Genomic DNA, 16,453 nt, shown 5'->3' with positions numbered 1-16,453 from the left:
AGTGACATATGACTTAAAACTGCTTTATAAAGCTTTGGAATTCAGTTTTGAAAATACTATATATTAAACAGAGGAAAAATGACTCCCCAGAGAACGCAAAAATAACGACAAAATTGAAAATGCTGCTAGTGTGATTTGATGTACATGTACGGCTTACTTACTTATGAGATTTAATATTATACAATACTGAATTCTATTACACGAGTACACAGTTGTCAAACTTATATTGGACGAGGCGCTATCACCTGTGTACGTGTTTGATAGTATCAGTATTTTTCTTAACAATGTGGTGTGTTATTTCAAGTACAATAAGGAATTCGCCTAAACCTTTTTTAGCATATAAAGAAAAATAAGGCAACATTGAGTAAGATATGCATGTGATATATAGATAATTGGACTCTGAAATGAAAAGAGCGATATGCATTTAGATATATATGCTGGTAGAGCGTTGAGTTGTGGATCGAGCGACGCGGGTTCGATTCCCTGACGGCGCATGTCACCTTCGTTGTGATTGATCATGAAATCCTTTCTACGGTCATTCGTATTGTACGTATTGTACCTCTGCTCTTTCATATGCAGAAGTATTATCAGTTCCTTGCGAAAGTGAAGGCACAAGTACTGGACCAGACTGATTATCTGATTAACAGTCTGCACAAGAACGATGCGGTGGCTGAACTGTGCTCTGGTAAATTCGATATGGCTTTACTGCGGGAGTAAACTGCAAAAACAACCATCACAGCTAAATAATTATTGCCAGGTTTAAGTTCATTCTTACACAGAGTAAAGTTTTGATGTTCCCAAATTAGACAAACAAGTTGGTCGAAATCATCGCAAGTCCGGATAGAATTAATATAATTATCGAATTGATATTTGTAGTTATTCACTAACTCTATCACTGTTATATAACTACTATCATCCTTATAGGTAACGACTTGTACAAAATGCACAAATAATTTACATTTGATTTTTAATATATGTTTAAAAGTTTAAAGGGAATTTAATTATAGAGCTCCATGCAAATATCAAATTTAAATAGCGTTACCAGTTATGCATTCAATTCTTTTGTTAAATTTGATATGCAGTTTGAATATATTGATCTGATTGTACACTACCAAAAAATAAATTCTTTTTAAAATATGTAGTTTATTATATAAGTTGTTGCTAGCATGTTTATCAAATGATTTGTTTAATGTTTTATTTCAAAACAAGGAGTGGAGAGCTTCAAAAACAGGTAAGTTTATTGATATACATGTACATTTAAAACATTAATTTTTGATATCTCAAAAACATCCAGAAATCGCATTGATTATTTGTGATTAACCTTACTAAAATGTCGCATAAGAGTAAGCGAGGTGTAAATACCTTATAGATATTGGACAAAGAAACAAGGAAAAAGTCTATACATACAATTAAGAAATGAAAGTGATATTACCAGAGAAAAATCAACAAAAATGACCATTTTGATACATTTTGACGCTAATCAGACGTCCAAATAAACAATTTTAATGCAAGGGTAACTGATATTTGACATATTTACATCTTAGTACATTCCCTGAGGACCTTTTGTGTGCAAAAAAGGTCCATAGATAAATGTTATACCAATGTAAAGCTAAATGTTTGAAGTTTACAAAAATTTTGGGTAGACATGTCAAATCATGGTACGTTTTGAGAAATCCAAGATGGTCGCCAAGATGGCCGCTAAATTATTGAAAAATGGCTTATACGCAATTTATATGATAAAATTAGTTCTTTTTTGTATTTATTTTGGTACAGGTGATGTAAAAACTTCACATCCTATTGGAACAATATGAAAATGGAGGCATTTCCATTATTTTTTTCATATTCTCTGAATTTCATAGATAAATTGCTAAAAAATGCATGAAAAAATTATCAAAAATTGATATGGGACTGACATTTTTTCCTACCAGCTAAGGCATAGCGGTGTAAATGAATATTTTTACCATATACTACAAAGACTTGAACAAGATCATACTAATATCACCCTTATTTTTTATTTTTATTGTAAAAGAATGTGGATTCTGATATTCTTAAAGTGGGTGGGGTAACGAAAACTAAGTCTCAGTATTTTGTTAACTGGTTTGTTATGATAATTTAAACTATGAATAGTCAACATGTATTGCACTTTGGCATGTACCTAAAGTTATAAATAATTAAGAAACTCAGACTGATATTTTGTTTATCAATATTAAACATGTTCTGTTGCCATGGCAACGGGAAAGTAAAATGAAAGACACACATGAAACGTATGACATTTTCAACTTTTAGCATTTTAAGCATGTTGTTAAGAATGACACAAACTTATAGATAAATAATCTGTGCATTATGCCATGGTAACAAATTGAAAAAAAAGTAACATTAAAAGAAGTCACATTTAATTCTAGCAAATTATCAACACAGATAACAGGCAATATTTTGAAATTAGATGAATAAATTTATTTCAAGAATTTGCATCATGCATTTGCTTTTTTCAAACTGCTATACAAAGATAAAGGTCATGTCAAATGTGAATGTTGTTATGTTTGGAAAGGATAATTAATGGTGATAATAATATGTAAAAGGCAGTCTTAGGTAGAAATGTATATAAACATTATCAAATGTTTAAAACTGTACATAGGGTAAACATATAAGACTTTGCAGCTAAAACGAGAAATAAAAAGGTCACTGGTTCAAATTCTAGGTCAACCAATATCAAGTTTTAATGACAATCGAATTTATTGTTGAGTTCAAACTTTTTGGTTGTAGCTGGCATTAGATAAAATTCTAGGTCAACTGATCTCAGTGTATAATTCTGCATCTGAAATTTTACAATCAAAATACAAAGAGATCACTGGAACAGATTAAGGTCAGCTGCATGATATATTGTATCTGTTATCCAAATTTCTTTAGCTTCAAAAACAAGAAAGTAGGTCACAAGGTCTTAAATTCTAGGCCCCCACTATACTAGTGGGGCCATGACTTGAACAATCAAAGAGGAACAAAAGGCAATTCTTCCAACCAAATGGTCTTGCATTGTGGTTTCTGACTTAAAAAGTTTTTTATATAAAAATCGACAGCTAGGCAGGGCCATTTTTATGCTCCCCGAAAAATTATGGGGGAGCATATAGTCGCCGGGCGTTTGTCCAAAACCTAGTCGGGGAGCATCACCGGGTTCAACCGGCTATTGTTTTAATCCAGACTCATGATCATTGTTTGATGCCTGCAAACTTAGCACTTTACGGAGAGCGTCGGATGTGAAATCCAGGCGTCTCAAGATTGATCTACAGACAACAATTGATCTCGGACATTGAGTTTTACGGTCATTTGTCTGTCAAAAAGTTAGTACCGTAGCTTAGTAGAAATTGGTCATTACTCTTCTGGTTATTTATCCATGAAAGTCAGATAGTTCAACCAACCTTCAAGCTATCAACAAAGAAGTATTGAAATTGGCGTATAACCCAGACCCGGCCCTTTCATGATTTGAAGAAACATGGTAAAAGTCTTCTAGAAATTGTTTCACATGCTCTAAACAATGGGGTTAAAGGGATGATTTTATAAAGGATTTTATTTATAAGTTAGACTATGTAAATCAATTGATCCTTGGGAAAGGTAATTACATGTATAATCAAGCGGATCATGACTTTACCAAGCTTAGAAGTTATGTATTATTACTATTATATGATTTATCGTGACATAAATTGATATGGTCATAAAATGAATGCGTCACACTTAAATATCAAAGCATTTTATTAATGGAGAAGAAAGTTTTCAAAGCATTTTCTTTATAACACAAAGTAAAATGACTCCTAGGGTTAGGTCAACTTTGACCAGATTGTCAAGATTTGAAAAATAAATTAAGGTTTTTTTGACAATGCTTTTTACCCAAAATCTAAGATCTGGGCATTTGGTTTTGGAAAGAAGTATGATTTTAAAAAGTTTTCCTATGTGTCTCCATATGAAATAAGTTGACCCTAGGGGTGGGTTAAATTTTCATTTGAATAAATTTTGTACTGATCTATACAAGGCTAGAACAGAAATAATTAGCTATAGGCATCGGTTTGGGAGAAGTTATATTTTTAGCTTATCCTATATGTAAATTGAAGTGACCCCTGGCATAAATGAATTTGACCACAAGGTCGTGATTTAAGCAAATTTAATAGTATGTATTCTTTACTAGGTCCAGCAGTTATTGAGAAGAATATTTTCATGTTTTTCCTATATTTACACTGTGTAAAGAAAGTTTACTCCGGGGCTTCGCAAGAAACAAGAATGTGTACTTCTTGACTTTTTACCAACCATGACCTTGCTGTTGTGTCATGCATATCATAAGCACATAGTCACACGATGGCGATTATTTGTGCCAAGTTATTTCAAATCTTCCATAAAGTCAAAAAGTTATGGAGAACATATAACCTTGACCTTGGTTGCAGCGACCTGGATGTTGAGGTCTATAGATTGTGTCGTGGTTGGGATCATTTGTGCTAAGTATTTTCAAAACCTTTGAATTGTCAATAAGTTATAGAGCGGACATGAAAAAAAAGTTTTTACATTGGACCGTTAAGTGTGACCCTGACCTTCAGGGTTGTGACTTGCTTATTGTGCTCTGCCAATGGTGTCATAATGTTGATCATTTCTGCCAATTTATCTTAAAAACATTTCAGAGGTTTAAAAGTTAGAGACAGACGCGAAATGTAGACTTTCTAACATATGAACTGTAAGTGTGACCCTGACCTTTGGGGTAGCAATTCAATTATTGCGATCTGCACATCGTCTCATAATGGTGATCAATTGTGCCAAGCTATTCAAACAAAATTTCATAGGTTTAAAAGTTATTGAGGGGACACGAAATGCAGATTTTTATACATTTGACCTTGACCTTTGGTGTAGCAACCCAAAGTGTGCGTTCTGCACATGTTCTTATACTGGTAATCAATTGTGCCAAGATATTTTTTTTTAAATTTCAGCGGTTAAAATGTTGGAGCGGACACGAAATGTAGACTTTTTAACATTTGACCTTAAAGTGTGACCTTGACCTTGTGTGTAGCAATCCAATTATTGCTTACTGCACGTCGTGTCATAATGGTGATCCGTTGTGTCAAGTTATTTCAAAACTTTACAGCGTTAAAAAAGTTATGGAGCGGACACGAAATGTAGACTTTTTATTATTAAATGAAGACTTTTAACATATGACCTTAAAGTGTGACCTTGACCTTGGGGGTAGCAACCCAATTATTGCACTCTGCATATTGTCTCATTATAGTGATCACTTGTGCCAAGTTATTTCAAAAAAATTTCAGAGTTTAAAAAGTTATGGAGCGGACACGAAGGTGTTACGGACGGACGGACTGACAGACGGAGTCCATTCCTATAATCCCCTTTCCGCTACGCGGAAGGCGATTAACAATGTTGTTTTAGTCCCGTCTCAAAAAGCCATACACATAAAAGCTCAAGATCTTTTTATTTATTTCTGGGAATATTTGAAAACATTACGCATTGTCAGTTCTATTTTTAACTTCTGTGACTAAGATATACAGTAATCCGATTTGTGCAAAAAAACGACAACATAACAAAATTTCTGTAATTTTTTTTCACATATAGCCTTATTTTACGTCACATCAACGCTTTAAAAGGCTTTGTGGCGACTTTTCTGCTTTACTGAGGAAGACCTTAATATGTTTCCCTCCGTGCATTATTTCATAATATTGAAACCTTCTGGTCATCTTTCAAGGCAAATCAGAATTACAAAGTCTATAAGAAAGTGAAATTTGGCTTATTCAAATAAAGAAAACAGTAAAATTGTTTGTAAAATAAAGAAATCAAAGTCATATGTTCATCCTGATTCCAAATTCAAATACGTCCTGAACTTAATCTTAATTTGGAACACACTAGTGTTCATGTGCATTACATGCTACCGGACAATTTGAGAAATGCTGTTTTTCCTCATCTCCAATTACATTGAAACTATGGTTTTAAGACTGCACTTTTATAATGACTTATTTAAAACAGAGAGCTTATATGAATTTTGGATACGTTCAGCCGCGGGTTATTCCACATGATTTGTTGATAATTATTAATGATGAGAAAATAACAAAACTGTAACGGTTGATATGATTACAAATGTCTTTGAGGTTTTATTTGAATGCTTACCTGTATATCAGTTATAGCTTATTACTACGTGACGACAATTTACACACTTTTTTGTGTGAGTGGAACAAAAATCGCTCCCAAAGTTTTACAAACACATATTTTTCTTATAACTGGTAAAAAATGGTCGAAAACAAAAGTAAAATCTATCATTACACCAAATGTTTTAAGTGCCTTTCTGATATATATAACATGTTCAAATGCTTAAAATCAACAAATTTATATCATAGTTATAAACATTAAAAAGGAATACTCGACATTAAATGAAATTTCAACAATTATACAAATCTAGATATGACTATGTAAAACTATTTTCATATTAACATACTCTTAAATTCTTTTCAACGTGATTTATAATGATATTATGAAACAGACCGCCATCTTCTTAAATAGTCACATATTTCTAAAGGACGAAGTGAGACTGTGGTAACAAAACTCTTATTGTTTACATATCGGAATTACTTACGAGGGGTGTCCCAGAATTACGTGGACTTTTGCTATAACTTTTTTATTTTTTAATGCATTTTTTAGCAAATTTGTACAAAATACCTTTAACATATCCTTAATGAATATGTCCATTATTTTTGAATTTCTAACATTGCTTCTCTATATTTTACGTCGCTATAGTAACGCAGTATGCGCAGGGCGGGGCAGTCCAATATTTTGTATTAATAAGTTGTCTTTACTTTCGTATATCTTGCGTATTTATAAACATGCGCGCGACGTCGTAAGCATATGCAGTGACGTCATATGAACGTTCGTTTGAAATTTTGACGTCATAGCTGTTTCCGTTATTGTTTACCAGCGGACAACTGACAACCGTTGCTCTTGGATATTTAACAAAAAAATGACGTCCACGGATTACGCGGAACATCGGACTATCATCAAGTTTTGTGTTAATCTTGGGAAGACGCCAACACAGACGCAGGAAATGTTGGAGACTGCAAAGTGAGACCTCCTGTTTGCCGATCACTCGTTTTCAAGTGGCATAAGCGTTTTCGAGACGGCCGCGAGGACATTGACGACGACAAGGGTCGTGGGAGAAATCAACGTTGACTGCGGCGTCAATTAAGGAAGTCAAGGACGTCATAAGATGATAGTGCGCAATGATAGGTTATTTCCCCTTGTTAACGCACATTGTTCTTTGCTGTACCAAATAAACTCCACAACAATAATAATAATAATAATAATAATAAAAAAGAATAATAATAATAATAATAATAATGATAAATAATAATAATAATAAATAATAATACGCATCAGCATTATCAGCGTCGTCCTTTAAACATCGTAACCAAAAAGTTAATAGTATTGCGCTTTATTTATTATTTTATATTTATTATTATTATTATTACTAATATTATATATTATTATTATTATTATTATTATTTGCGGATAAGTATATGTACAATATCGCTTACTAATAGGGGACGGCAAGTTCGATTCCTTCAGGAACTCTTCGTTCGCAACGCAGAAAACGGTGGCTGACTTTCGACCAGGAGCGGTACAGGGTGGTGTACGGACCAGTGGATATATCGACACCAATAGGTGTATTGAGTTAGGCCGGCTGACTATGTTTGAGAAAAACTGACATTCGACGCCACGGCATTTATTAACAACTAGCGACGCCACCGGAATTGACGTCGTTAACGTCGGATTGGACTGCCCCGCACCCGCTACCCCTTGTCTCATTACCCTGCCCACAGACACTGATCCAGTTGCCGGACAACTTTGAATTTTTTTTGTACTAATGCAATAAAGTTGCATTTTGTTCATGTTAATTTGTTTGTTTTTATTTTCAAGTAGTATTTGAGTTACAGCATATTGTATTTAATTAATTTGAGACTTTCACGTTTTTAAGTTTTGTGTACATTCTTCTGTAGCTTGTTCTCAATGTATACTGGAGTTTGTCCCTACTGTATCCGATGTTCAATAGGTAAAACAATGGAGATTCTATACAACGTTTTACGGATTCTGTTTTTCTTTATTTTAATGTGTTTAAATGAAGGGGTGTTTTTTGGTAATAAGACAAGATGCCATTTGATAAACAGTACGGAATTTGTTGATGATCATTTAAGACATACTGACCGTATAACAAAGCATTAGGTGGTCTGACATGTAGGTCACAAAATAATTTATAAAGAATTTTGAGGCAACGGTGGAATATGGCCTATTTGTTTTGCGTAACAAGACATCTACACAGAATTTGTAATTTATGCTACTCTATATTTTTTAGAATAGAAGAAAGTGTCAAATTTCTAACACAAAATGGTGATTTTATCAATGTTTCTCCAACTGTTAAAATATTACAGCTGGGCTTGTATTGCATAGAGATGAGAACACAATCATTTAGGTTTCCCAGATGCATCTATGGCACATGATCTTTAAGACGTTCTTCATCACAACATATTGACATATTGTCTATTCCTTCTTATCACATTCAAGTTATCACATTTGATCTGTGGGATTATTTTTGCTTTATTTGTTATTTATTATTATCATTTAATGACCAATAAATGAAGAATGTTAAAACGTTTTTTTCTCATATCGGGCCAAACATCAAGGATAAATTTTATTTTTCAATATAACTCTGATTAGATTTCATTATTATCTTTTGCCTCTAAAACTAAAAGCGTTGTTATTGTTACAGAAACGGTTCAGCAAAATGTTACCGATGTTTTAATTCAAATTTGTGTTTTTTCATGGAAAGTAAATGTGAAATTTGAAATGATTTTTTTAATGTTTCACATGTATCCAACTCTGTATTCTGTAATGCATAATCATGACATTAACTTCTACAACATGCTTGAAATGATAAAACTGAAAGCATCATACTTTTCCGGGTTTCTCTCATTTTACCACTGTGTTGCCATGGCAACAGAACCAATTAATGTTGTTGGTAGAATGAAAATCTACCTTTTACAAAATTAAAGACTTAAGAACATTTTAAAATGTAATCTTGTTGGTTATTCTTAGTCTTAATAATCGTTATATATCAGTTCACTAGAAATTGGGACTCAATTTTCGTGTACCCCATCCACTTTAGAAATGTCAGAATTCACATTCTTACACAATAAAAATAAAAATAAAGGTACAATTAGTAAGTTGTTGATTAGGTCTTTGTATAATATGGTAAAAATATTAGTTTTCACCACTATGCCTCGACTGATAGGAAAAAATGCCAGCCCCATGTCGATTTTTAATATTTTTTCATGCTTTTTTAGCAAAATTTCTCTATGAAAACAAGAGTATATGTATAAGAAAAAGGAAAATGACCATTTTTCATATTGTTCCAATAGGATGTGAAGTTTTAACATCACCTGTACCAAAATAAATACAAAAAAGAACTCATTTTATCATATAAATTGCGTATTACCCATTTTTCAATAATTTGGCGGCCATCTTGGCGGCCATCTTGGATTTCTCAAAACGTACCATGATTTGACATGTCTACCTAAATTTTTTGTTAACATTAAACATTTAGCTTTACATTTGTATAACACAAAAGGTCCCCAAGGACTGTACTATCTGTCTGTCATGTTCCCACTTTAATCGGCAGTATGGCGCCAGTTTATCTACTCCTGTTTTTGTTTGATTTTTTTTTAACCTGGAATGACATCAGGTTCATTATTTAACGCTAGTCTGACATCATCTTCATTATTTAACTTTTGTCTGGCATGAGGTTCATTATTTTACTTAAGTCTGACATTAGGTTCATTTTTGTACTTAAGTCTGAAATAAGGTTCATTATTTACTTAATTCTGGCATAAGGTTCATTATTTTACTTAAGTCTTTCATCAGGTTCATTATTTTACTTAAGTCTGAATAATGGTTTATTTTTGTACTTAAGTCTGAAATAAGGTTCATTATTTACCTAATTCTGGCATAAGGTTCATTATTTTACTTAAGTCTTTCATCAGGTTCATTATTTTACTTATGTCTGAATATGGTTCATTATTTTACTTAAGTCTGACATAAAGTTCATTATTTACTAAATTCTGACATAAGGTTCATTTTTATACTTAAGTCTGACATCAGGCTCATTATTTAACGCTAGTCTGACATCAGGTTCATTACTTACTCTAGTCCGACATTAAGTTCATTATTTAACTTAAGTCTGACATAAGGTTCAATCCTTACGCTAGTCTGACATCAGGATTATTATTTTACTTAAGTCTGACATTAGATTAATTATTTTACTGAAGTCTGACATATGGTTTATTATTTAACGCTTTTCTGAGATCAGGTTCATTATTTAATGCTGGTCTGACATTAGGTTCATTATTTACTTAAGTCTCACATAAGGTTCATTTTTGTACTTAAGTCTGACATTAGATTAATTATTTTACTGAAGTCTGACATAAGGTTCATTAATTTACCTCAGTCTTTCGCTATGTTCATTATTTAACTTAAATCTTTCATCAGGTTCATTATTTAACTTGAGTCTGAATTATGGCTCATTATTTTACTTATGTCTGATATTAGGTTCATTTTGTACTTACTTAAGTCTGACATCAGGTTCATTATTTAACTTTTGTCTGACATAAAGTTCATTATTTTACTTAAGTCTTTTATCAGGTTCATTATTTAACTCTTGCCTGACATAAGGTTCCTTATTTTACATCAGTCTGACATCAGGTTCATTCTTTACTTAAGTCTGAAATAAAGTTGATTACTTTACTTAAGTCTGACATTAAGTTCATAATTTTACTTTAAGTCTGACATAAGGTTCATTATTTTACTTAAGTCTGACATTACGTTCATTATTTACTTAAGTCTGCCATTAGGTTGATTATTTTACTTATGTCTGACATTAGGTTCTTTAGTTTACTTAAGTCCGACATAAGGTTGATTATTTTCTTAAGTCTGACATTAGGTTATTATTTAACTTAAGTCTAACATTAAGTTTATTATTTTACCTCAGTCTGACATACGGTTCATTATTTTACTTCAGTCTGACATAAAAGGTTCATTATTTTACTTAAGTCTGCAAGAGGTTCATTATTTTCCTTAAGCCTGACATAAGGTTCATTATTTTTACTTAAGTCTGACAGAAGGTTCATTAATTTACGTAAGTCTGACATTATGTTAATTAGTTTACTTAAGTCCGACATAGGGTTCATTATTTTCTTAAGTCTGACATAAGGTTATTATTTAACTTAAGTCTAACATTAAGTTCATTATTTTACTTAAGTCTGACATGAGGTTCATTATTTTAATTAAGCATGACATGAGGTTCATTATTTTACTTAAGTCTAACATTAGGTTCATTATTTTACTTAAGTCTGACATAAGGTTCATTATTTTAATTAAGCCTGACATGAGGTTCATTATTTTACTTAAGTCTGACATAAGGTTCATTATTTAACTTTAGTCTGACATTAAGGTTATTATTTTACTTAAGTCTGACATTAGGTTCATTATTTACTAAAGTCTGACATTTGGTTCACTACTTAACACTAGTCTGACATTAGGTTACTTCCGACGTTATTAACTAATAAGACGTCAGATCACGTTACATTTTACATTTACACACGCAGTTGTTACACACTGTTAAAATATTTCCTCTTTTTTATATTTATTATAACTAAACTTTTCATTGCCAGAACGCTTAAAATCATTTAATAATCAACATTAATGTAAGTGCTTCAGTGTGATCTAATCTTCCTTGACTTTCATTAGAATCTGACTGTTTAATGTCCTGTTCATAATGAGAACACATAACATTAAAGTTATCCATGTAGCTTATCTAGAAGCAATACTATCGTAACGACTCGAACTGATCTATCAGTTAAAACAGTTTTACATTATTCTCTATTATTCCGCCTTCTGTTATCAGATACGAGCATGCACGCTACATTTGATATATGATGTATTATCTATTGACTTGAGATATAAAATTAACTACTATTTGTATGGTGGCATATTTCTGCCAACAATTTAATTATCCCGCCCGTGGCCAAGTGGTTAATATCGTTGACTTCAAACCACTTGCCCCTCACCACTGTGAGTTCAAATCTTAACAGTCTGTCATGTGTTGAAGCTATCCAGCTAGCTAGCTCACAGAGCGTCGGTTGTTGCACTCAAAGTGCCCGTTTGTGCCATATACTCGTATATGAACTATACTGTGTTGGTGAGACGTAAAATCTAAACCAAAATAAATAACGTTTACTATTTACCGGTAGTTAGTGTCCGTTTAAGAAAAATATGTCAGTATTGAATTCTTGAAGTGGTTATCGCAAGTGCAACACGTTCCAGTTGTATAACAGATTAATATCTATCAATCTGTAAAACTTTCGTGTTATGTTCGTTCGATCGTTCGATCGTAACAATATAACTTCCTAGTTTATATGAGATGATTAGTTTAGCGTTAAACTGTTGGCAGAAATATGTCACCATACATTTGGTTAGATAAACATACATAACTTGTTTACCTTTACTTGTTATTCACGGATTTACACTAGGAAGTTTACGGTTAGTTATTTATGTATCTTGTAACTTACTTATTTTATATAATAATGGTATCGAAATAAAAACTCGAGGAAGAGTATTAATACTATAGTGATGTTAATTAATATATCCCAGTTAATAGGTGCTCAATCATTTATTTCTTCTTTGATTGATTTTACTTCTATACAATATAAAGATATGTAATTACAACATTTTCATTATTTATAGGAATCACAGTTACAATTTTGTATTTTCTATCTTAATTACAGATAATATACAAAACCTATCAAGAAAATATACTTATAAACGAAAACAATGGAGGAGGAAATATTGACATGCTCGATATGCATTGAAATTTTCGAAAACCCAAAAATGTTTCCGTGCCAACACAGTTTCTGCAAAGATTGTCTTCTTTCTATAATTGAAAATAAAAACAAAGTCAGTTGTCCTCTCTGTCGAAAGGAAATTTTGATAGATAATGGAAAGACTACTGAAGATTTATTCCCAACAAATTATTTGCTGAGCACTTTGTTAGAGTTACACATGAGAAAGACGGACAGCCGAGTTGTCGTAACTAAACAGACGACGAACAAGGAAACACAGACAATTGTCAAACAACAACAAAGGAAAAGAACTCGGACAATTGGAACAGAAATGAAGCGTGGTAAGAAGGCAAACATATCAACACAAACAAGATGTAAAGAAACACGTGTACACGACGCTAATATTCAAACGTATGAATCACGATTACATGAGACTTTTAACGAAGAAATGCAAACAGAAGAAGCAGCAACGAATAATGACGCGTCTGATAACGTGGAAATACAGACTATAGAAGCAACAACCACTTGTGAAGAAGGAAATATAAACAATAATACTAATATTAAAACTGCCAGAAGACTTATACAATACAAAAATAGTTTTGATTTTACATTAATCATAAATTTTGTTGTTGTTGTGATTGTTAAATTACAAGCAGTGGGTTACAAAGTGCTAAATTATCCTTTAAAACTGACGGCTGCTATCGTCTCCTTCTGTGCTAACATCTGCCGCCTAGCCCGCCAATCATTTCATTTTATATCAAATCAAATCATCTGCATGGCTAAAAGAATTTCGTTCATCTATGAGCTATTTTCAAAAGCACATCCACTAACATTGATAAAAGAAAGTATTGTATCTTTCTATCATATTATGGTATATTTTCTTTCAAACATGGTGTTTCTTTGCATGATATTGATAACGTTTCCCATATTCTTTTTCCCAATTTGTTTCGCGGAGAAAATGCAATTTCGTCCGGAAATAAAGGTTAAGCGTGGGAAAATGAAAATAATTCGAAGCAGGCATAAGATTCGTTAGCAAAGCTCGTTTTCTCCGATCAAAAGCAAAATATTCGCACTTTGTGCTCTATTTAAATGCTTGGTAATTGATAAGCACTGCAATGAAATAGTATAAGAACATCAAATATATGAAGTATTGAACTACAAATGTATTGAATAGTTCATGTAAAACATAGATATGGTAAAATATTGATTCAGTGTCAGTTAGCAGGTATAATATCGATTAATCGGGAGATCACAGGTATAATATTGATAAAGTTCGAATTCACAGTTATAATATTGATTCAGCGGGAGTTCACAATTAAAGCTAGGTATAATATTGATTCAGCTGGAGTTCACAGATACAAGATTCGATGGGAACTCACAGGCATAATGCTTATTTAATGTGACTTCGCAGGTATAATATTGATTAGGTGGAAGTTCGCAATGAAAGCCAATTATACGATAATAAGTTTCGTTAAAGAAAACCTGTTGTATTTCGTATTTGGTAGTTCCCAGGTTTAATATTGATTTAGTTGGAGTTCGAAGTTATAATGTTAATTAAGTTGGAGTTCGCAATTCAGTGTAAATGTGCAGGAAATATTGACCTGAGCATCACACGTGACAAAGACTCGCAGCATAATAAACTTCAGAACTTTTGGAAATAAACACATGAAAATAATATGTCATCTTATGACGCAAAGGACTGTTTTTAATCACATACTATAATTGATATACATGAGGAAATAAACCGGGGCGGAGGATCATGAGAATGTTTCAAACAAACAATATGGAAACTAAACGACACAGATAGTTAACAGTCATATCTGATAACCCTATAACCCCACACATGATGAATAAATAGACAGATCAGCTCTTATCATTGTAAGTCACACTGAAAACATTGTTAAGGTGCTAACAGTCAGAAAAAATGTCTGGTGATAGTGAATATTCTGGTTCTACAGAAATTAAGTAGATGAAATTGACTAGAAATACGTTTCCTTAAATAAAACCTGTTAGTTTGTATTAACAAGATCACATTTCTTTGTTAAGGAAAGTAAAAGTCAAGGAACAGTATATCTCTACAAAATCTTGTTTTTTTCGTTTCGTCAAGATTTCTTATGAGAAGATACAAATTGGTCAAAACTTTACTTTTTATAATAATAAAAATTGTCGGTTATTATAAAACATTTCTTGATATATATATATTTGGTGACCGTTGTCTCAAAAGTGCTAATTAAACACCATTGAAATTGTTGTTATTGTTGTTTTATAAGATAAAAGACCTCATGTACCTCCATTGAAAATGTATAATATCAATGTTCAAGAGTCGCTGTTCTCCTTTAATTATTACTGACATCTTTATTCAATACTAGTATTGAACTAGAAATTCTTGTTGCTTCTTGGGACTTTCCAATTGTTAAGATCCGAGTTAAATACTCAAATATTATGATGTAAAATGATAAAACCATCTGGCTTGCTTGCTCCGCAAAATAAAAGAGCGTATCCGTGGCAGGGGAACGCTACACCCAGCTTACTTGTGACAGGCGAACCTTACTCGGAGCACTCGTACTTGGATATTGTTTACTCATTTCGCCATATTGCCTTGAGTTTTAAAGATTTTTGTTGGGTTTTGATTTTGGTTAAGAGTCATCTTGGCTGGGATTGATAATCAAATCAACAGTATTAACTGATTTCTGATTAACAATGTCATCTATGATTGAATTGGTTGTCTGATGACATTTTTGCCTACTTGTTCATAACCAAGACGGTTTTCAATATCTACTTGATTTATTGCAGCATCACTGTATATTTGGTACACCAGTGTGTTGTTAGAATGGCTTGACAGCTATTTCAAAAGTTAAACAAGAGCCCGGTTTGAGCCGGGTGATGCTCCCAGAATAGGTTTTGGACACAGGAAAGTACACCTTGCCTGGAAAAAAAATCAGAGTGCAATAAATCCAAAATAAGGCAAGACAGAGTAACTGTTCTTTGCACTGCACGTTTAATCAATGCGATCTATCAAGCTACAAAGTCTATTGTTGATACCTCTTATGGTTTCCGAGTAATGTCCCTGACAAAGTTCAAAATGTAAAAATGAACAAAGGACAATAACTACAAAATTTGGCAATGCGGAGCTCAAGTTCTTGTGCACTGCAAATCTACCCATTAAGATCCATCTACCTACAAAGTTTCATGTTGATATCTATTGTAGTTTTAGAGTAATTTCCTGGACAAGATTTTTTAAAAGGGGAGATAATTCAAAAATTGGGCAAAACAGAGTTCTGTTTTTTTTGTACTGCACTTTTGCTCAATGATATCTATCTACCAACTGAGTTTCATGTTGGTAACACTTATAATTTTAGAGTAATGTCCCAGACAAAGTTCAAAAAGTAAAAATAAACAAAGGGCAATAACTCCAAAATTAGGCAAGGCAGAATTATGATTCTTATGTTCTGCACATCTACCCATTGAGATATATCTACCTACAAAGTTTCATGTTAATATCTCTTATAGTTTTACAGCTATGTTTTGGACAATATTCT

General features: G+C 32.4%; 1 protein-coding gene across 2 annotated transcripts; it reads left to right on the top strand.

Annotated features, from left to right (window-relative positions):
- The first annotated feature begins 924 nt into the window (after nt 1-924).
- LOC132760020 (RING finger protein nhl-1-like) lies at nt 925-15,178 on the top strand. Of its 2 annotated transcripts, none has more exons than XM_060751906.1 (2): nt 925-1,231; nt 12,861-15,178. In XM_060751906.1, the coding sequence occupies exon 2, from the start codon at nt 12,907-12,909 to the stop codon at nt 13,945-13,947; it is 1,041 nt and encodes a 346-aa protein (XP_060607889.1). In that variant the 5' UTR covers nt 925-1,231; nt 12,861-12,906; the 3' UTR covers nt 13,948-15,178. The 2 variants fall into 2 exon arrangements, with proteins under 2 accessions (XP_060607889.1, XP_060607888.1); XM_060751905.1 differs by lacking the exon at nt 925-1,231 and adding an exon at nt 12,464-12,615.
- The last annotated feature ends 1,275 nt before the right edge of the window (nt 15,179-16,453 follow it).

The sequence above is a fragment of the Ruditapes philippinarum genome, unplaced genomic scaffold, assembly GCF_026571515.1.
Source record: "Ruditapes philippinarum isolate M1 unplaced genomic scaffold, ASM2657151v2 ctg2678_1_1_1_1, whole genome shotgun sequence".
Taxonomy (NCBI): domain Eukaryota; kingdom Metazoa; phylum Mollusca; class Bivalvia; order Venerida; family Veneridae; genus Ruditapes; species Ruditapes philippinarum.
The sequence above is the reverse complement of the archived record's forward strand: the minus strand, read 5'-3'. Positions and strand labels throughout refer to the sequence as shown.

Bases quoted from the DNA above. Each gene is read 5' to 3' on its own strand.
- LOC132760020 (XM_060751906.1), top strand. From the start codon at position 12,907: ATGGAGGAGGAAATATTGACATGCTCGATATGCATTGAAATTTTCGAA.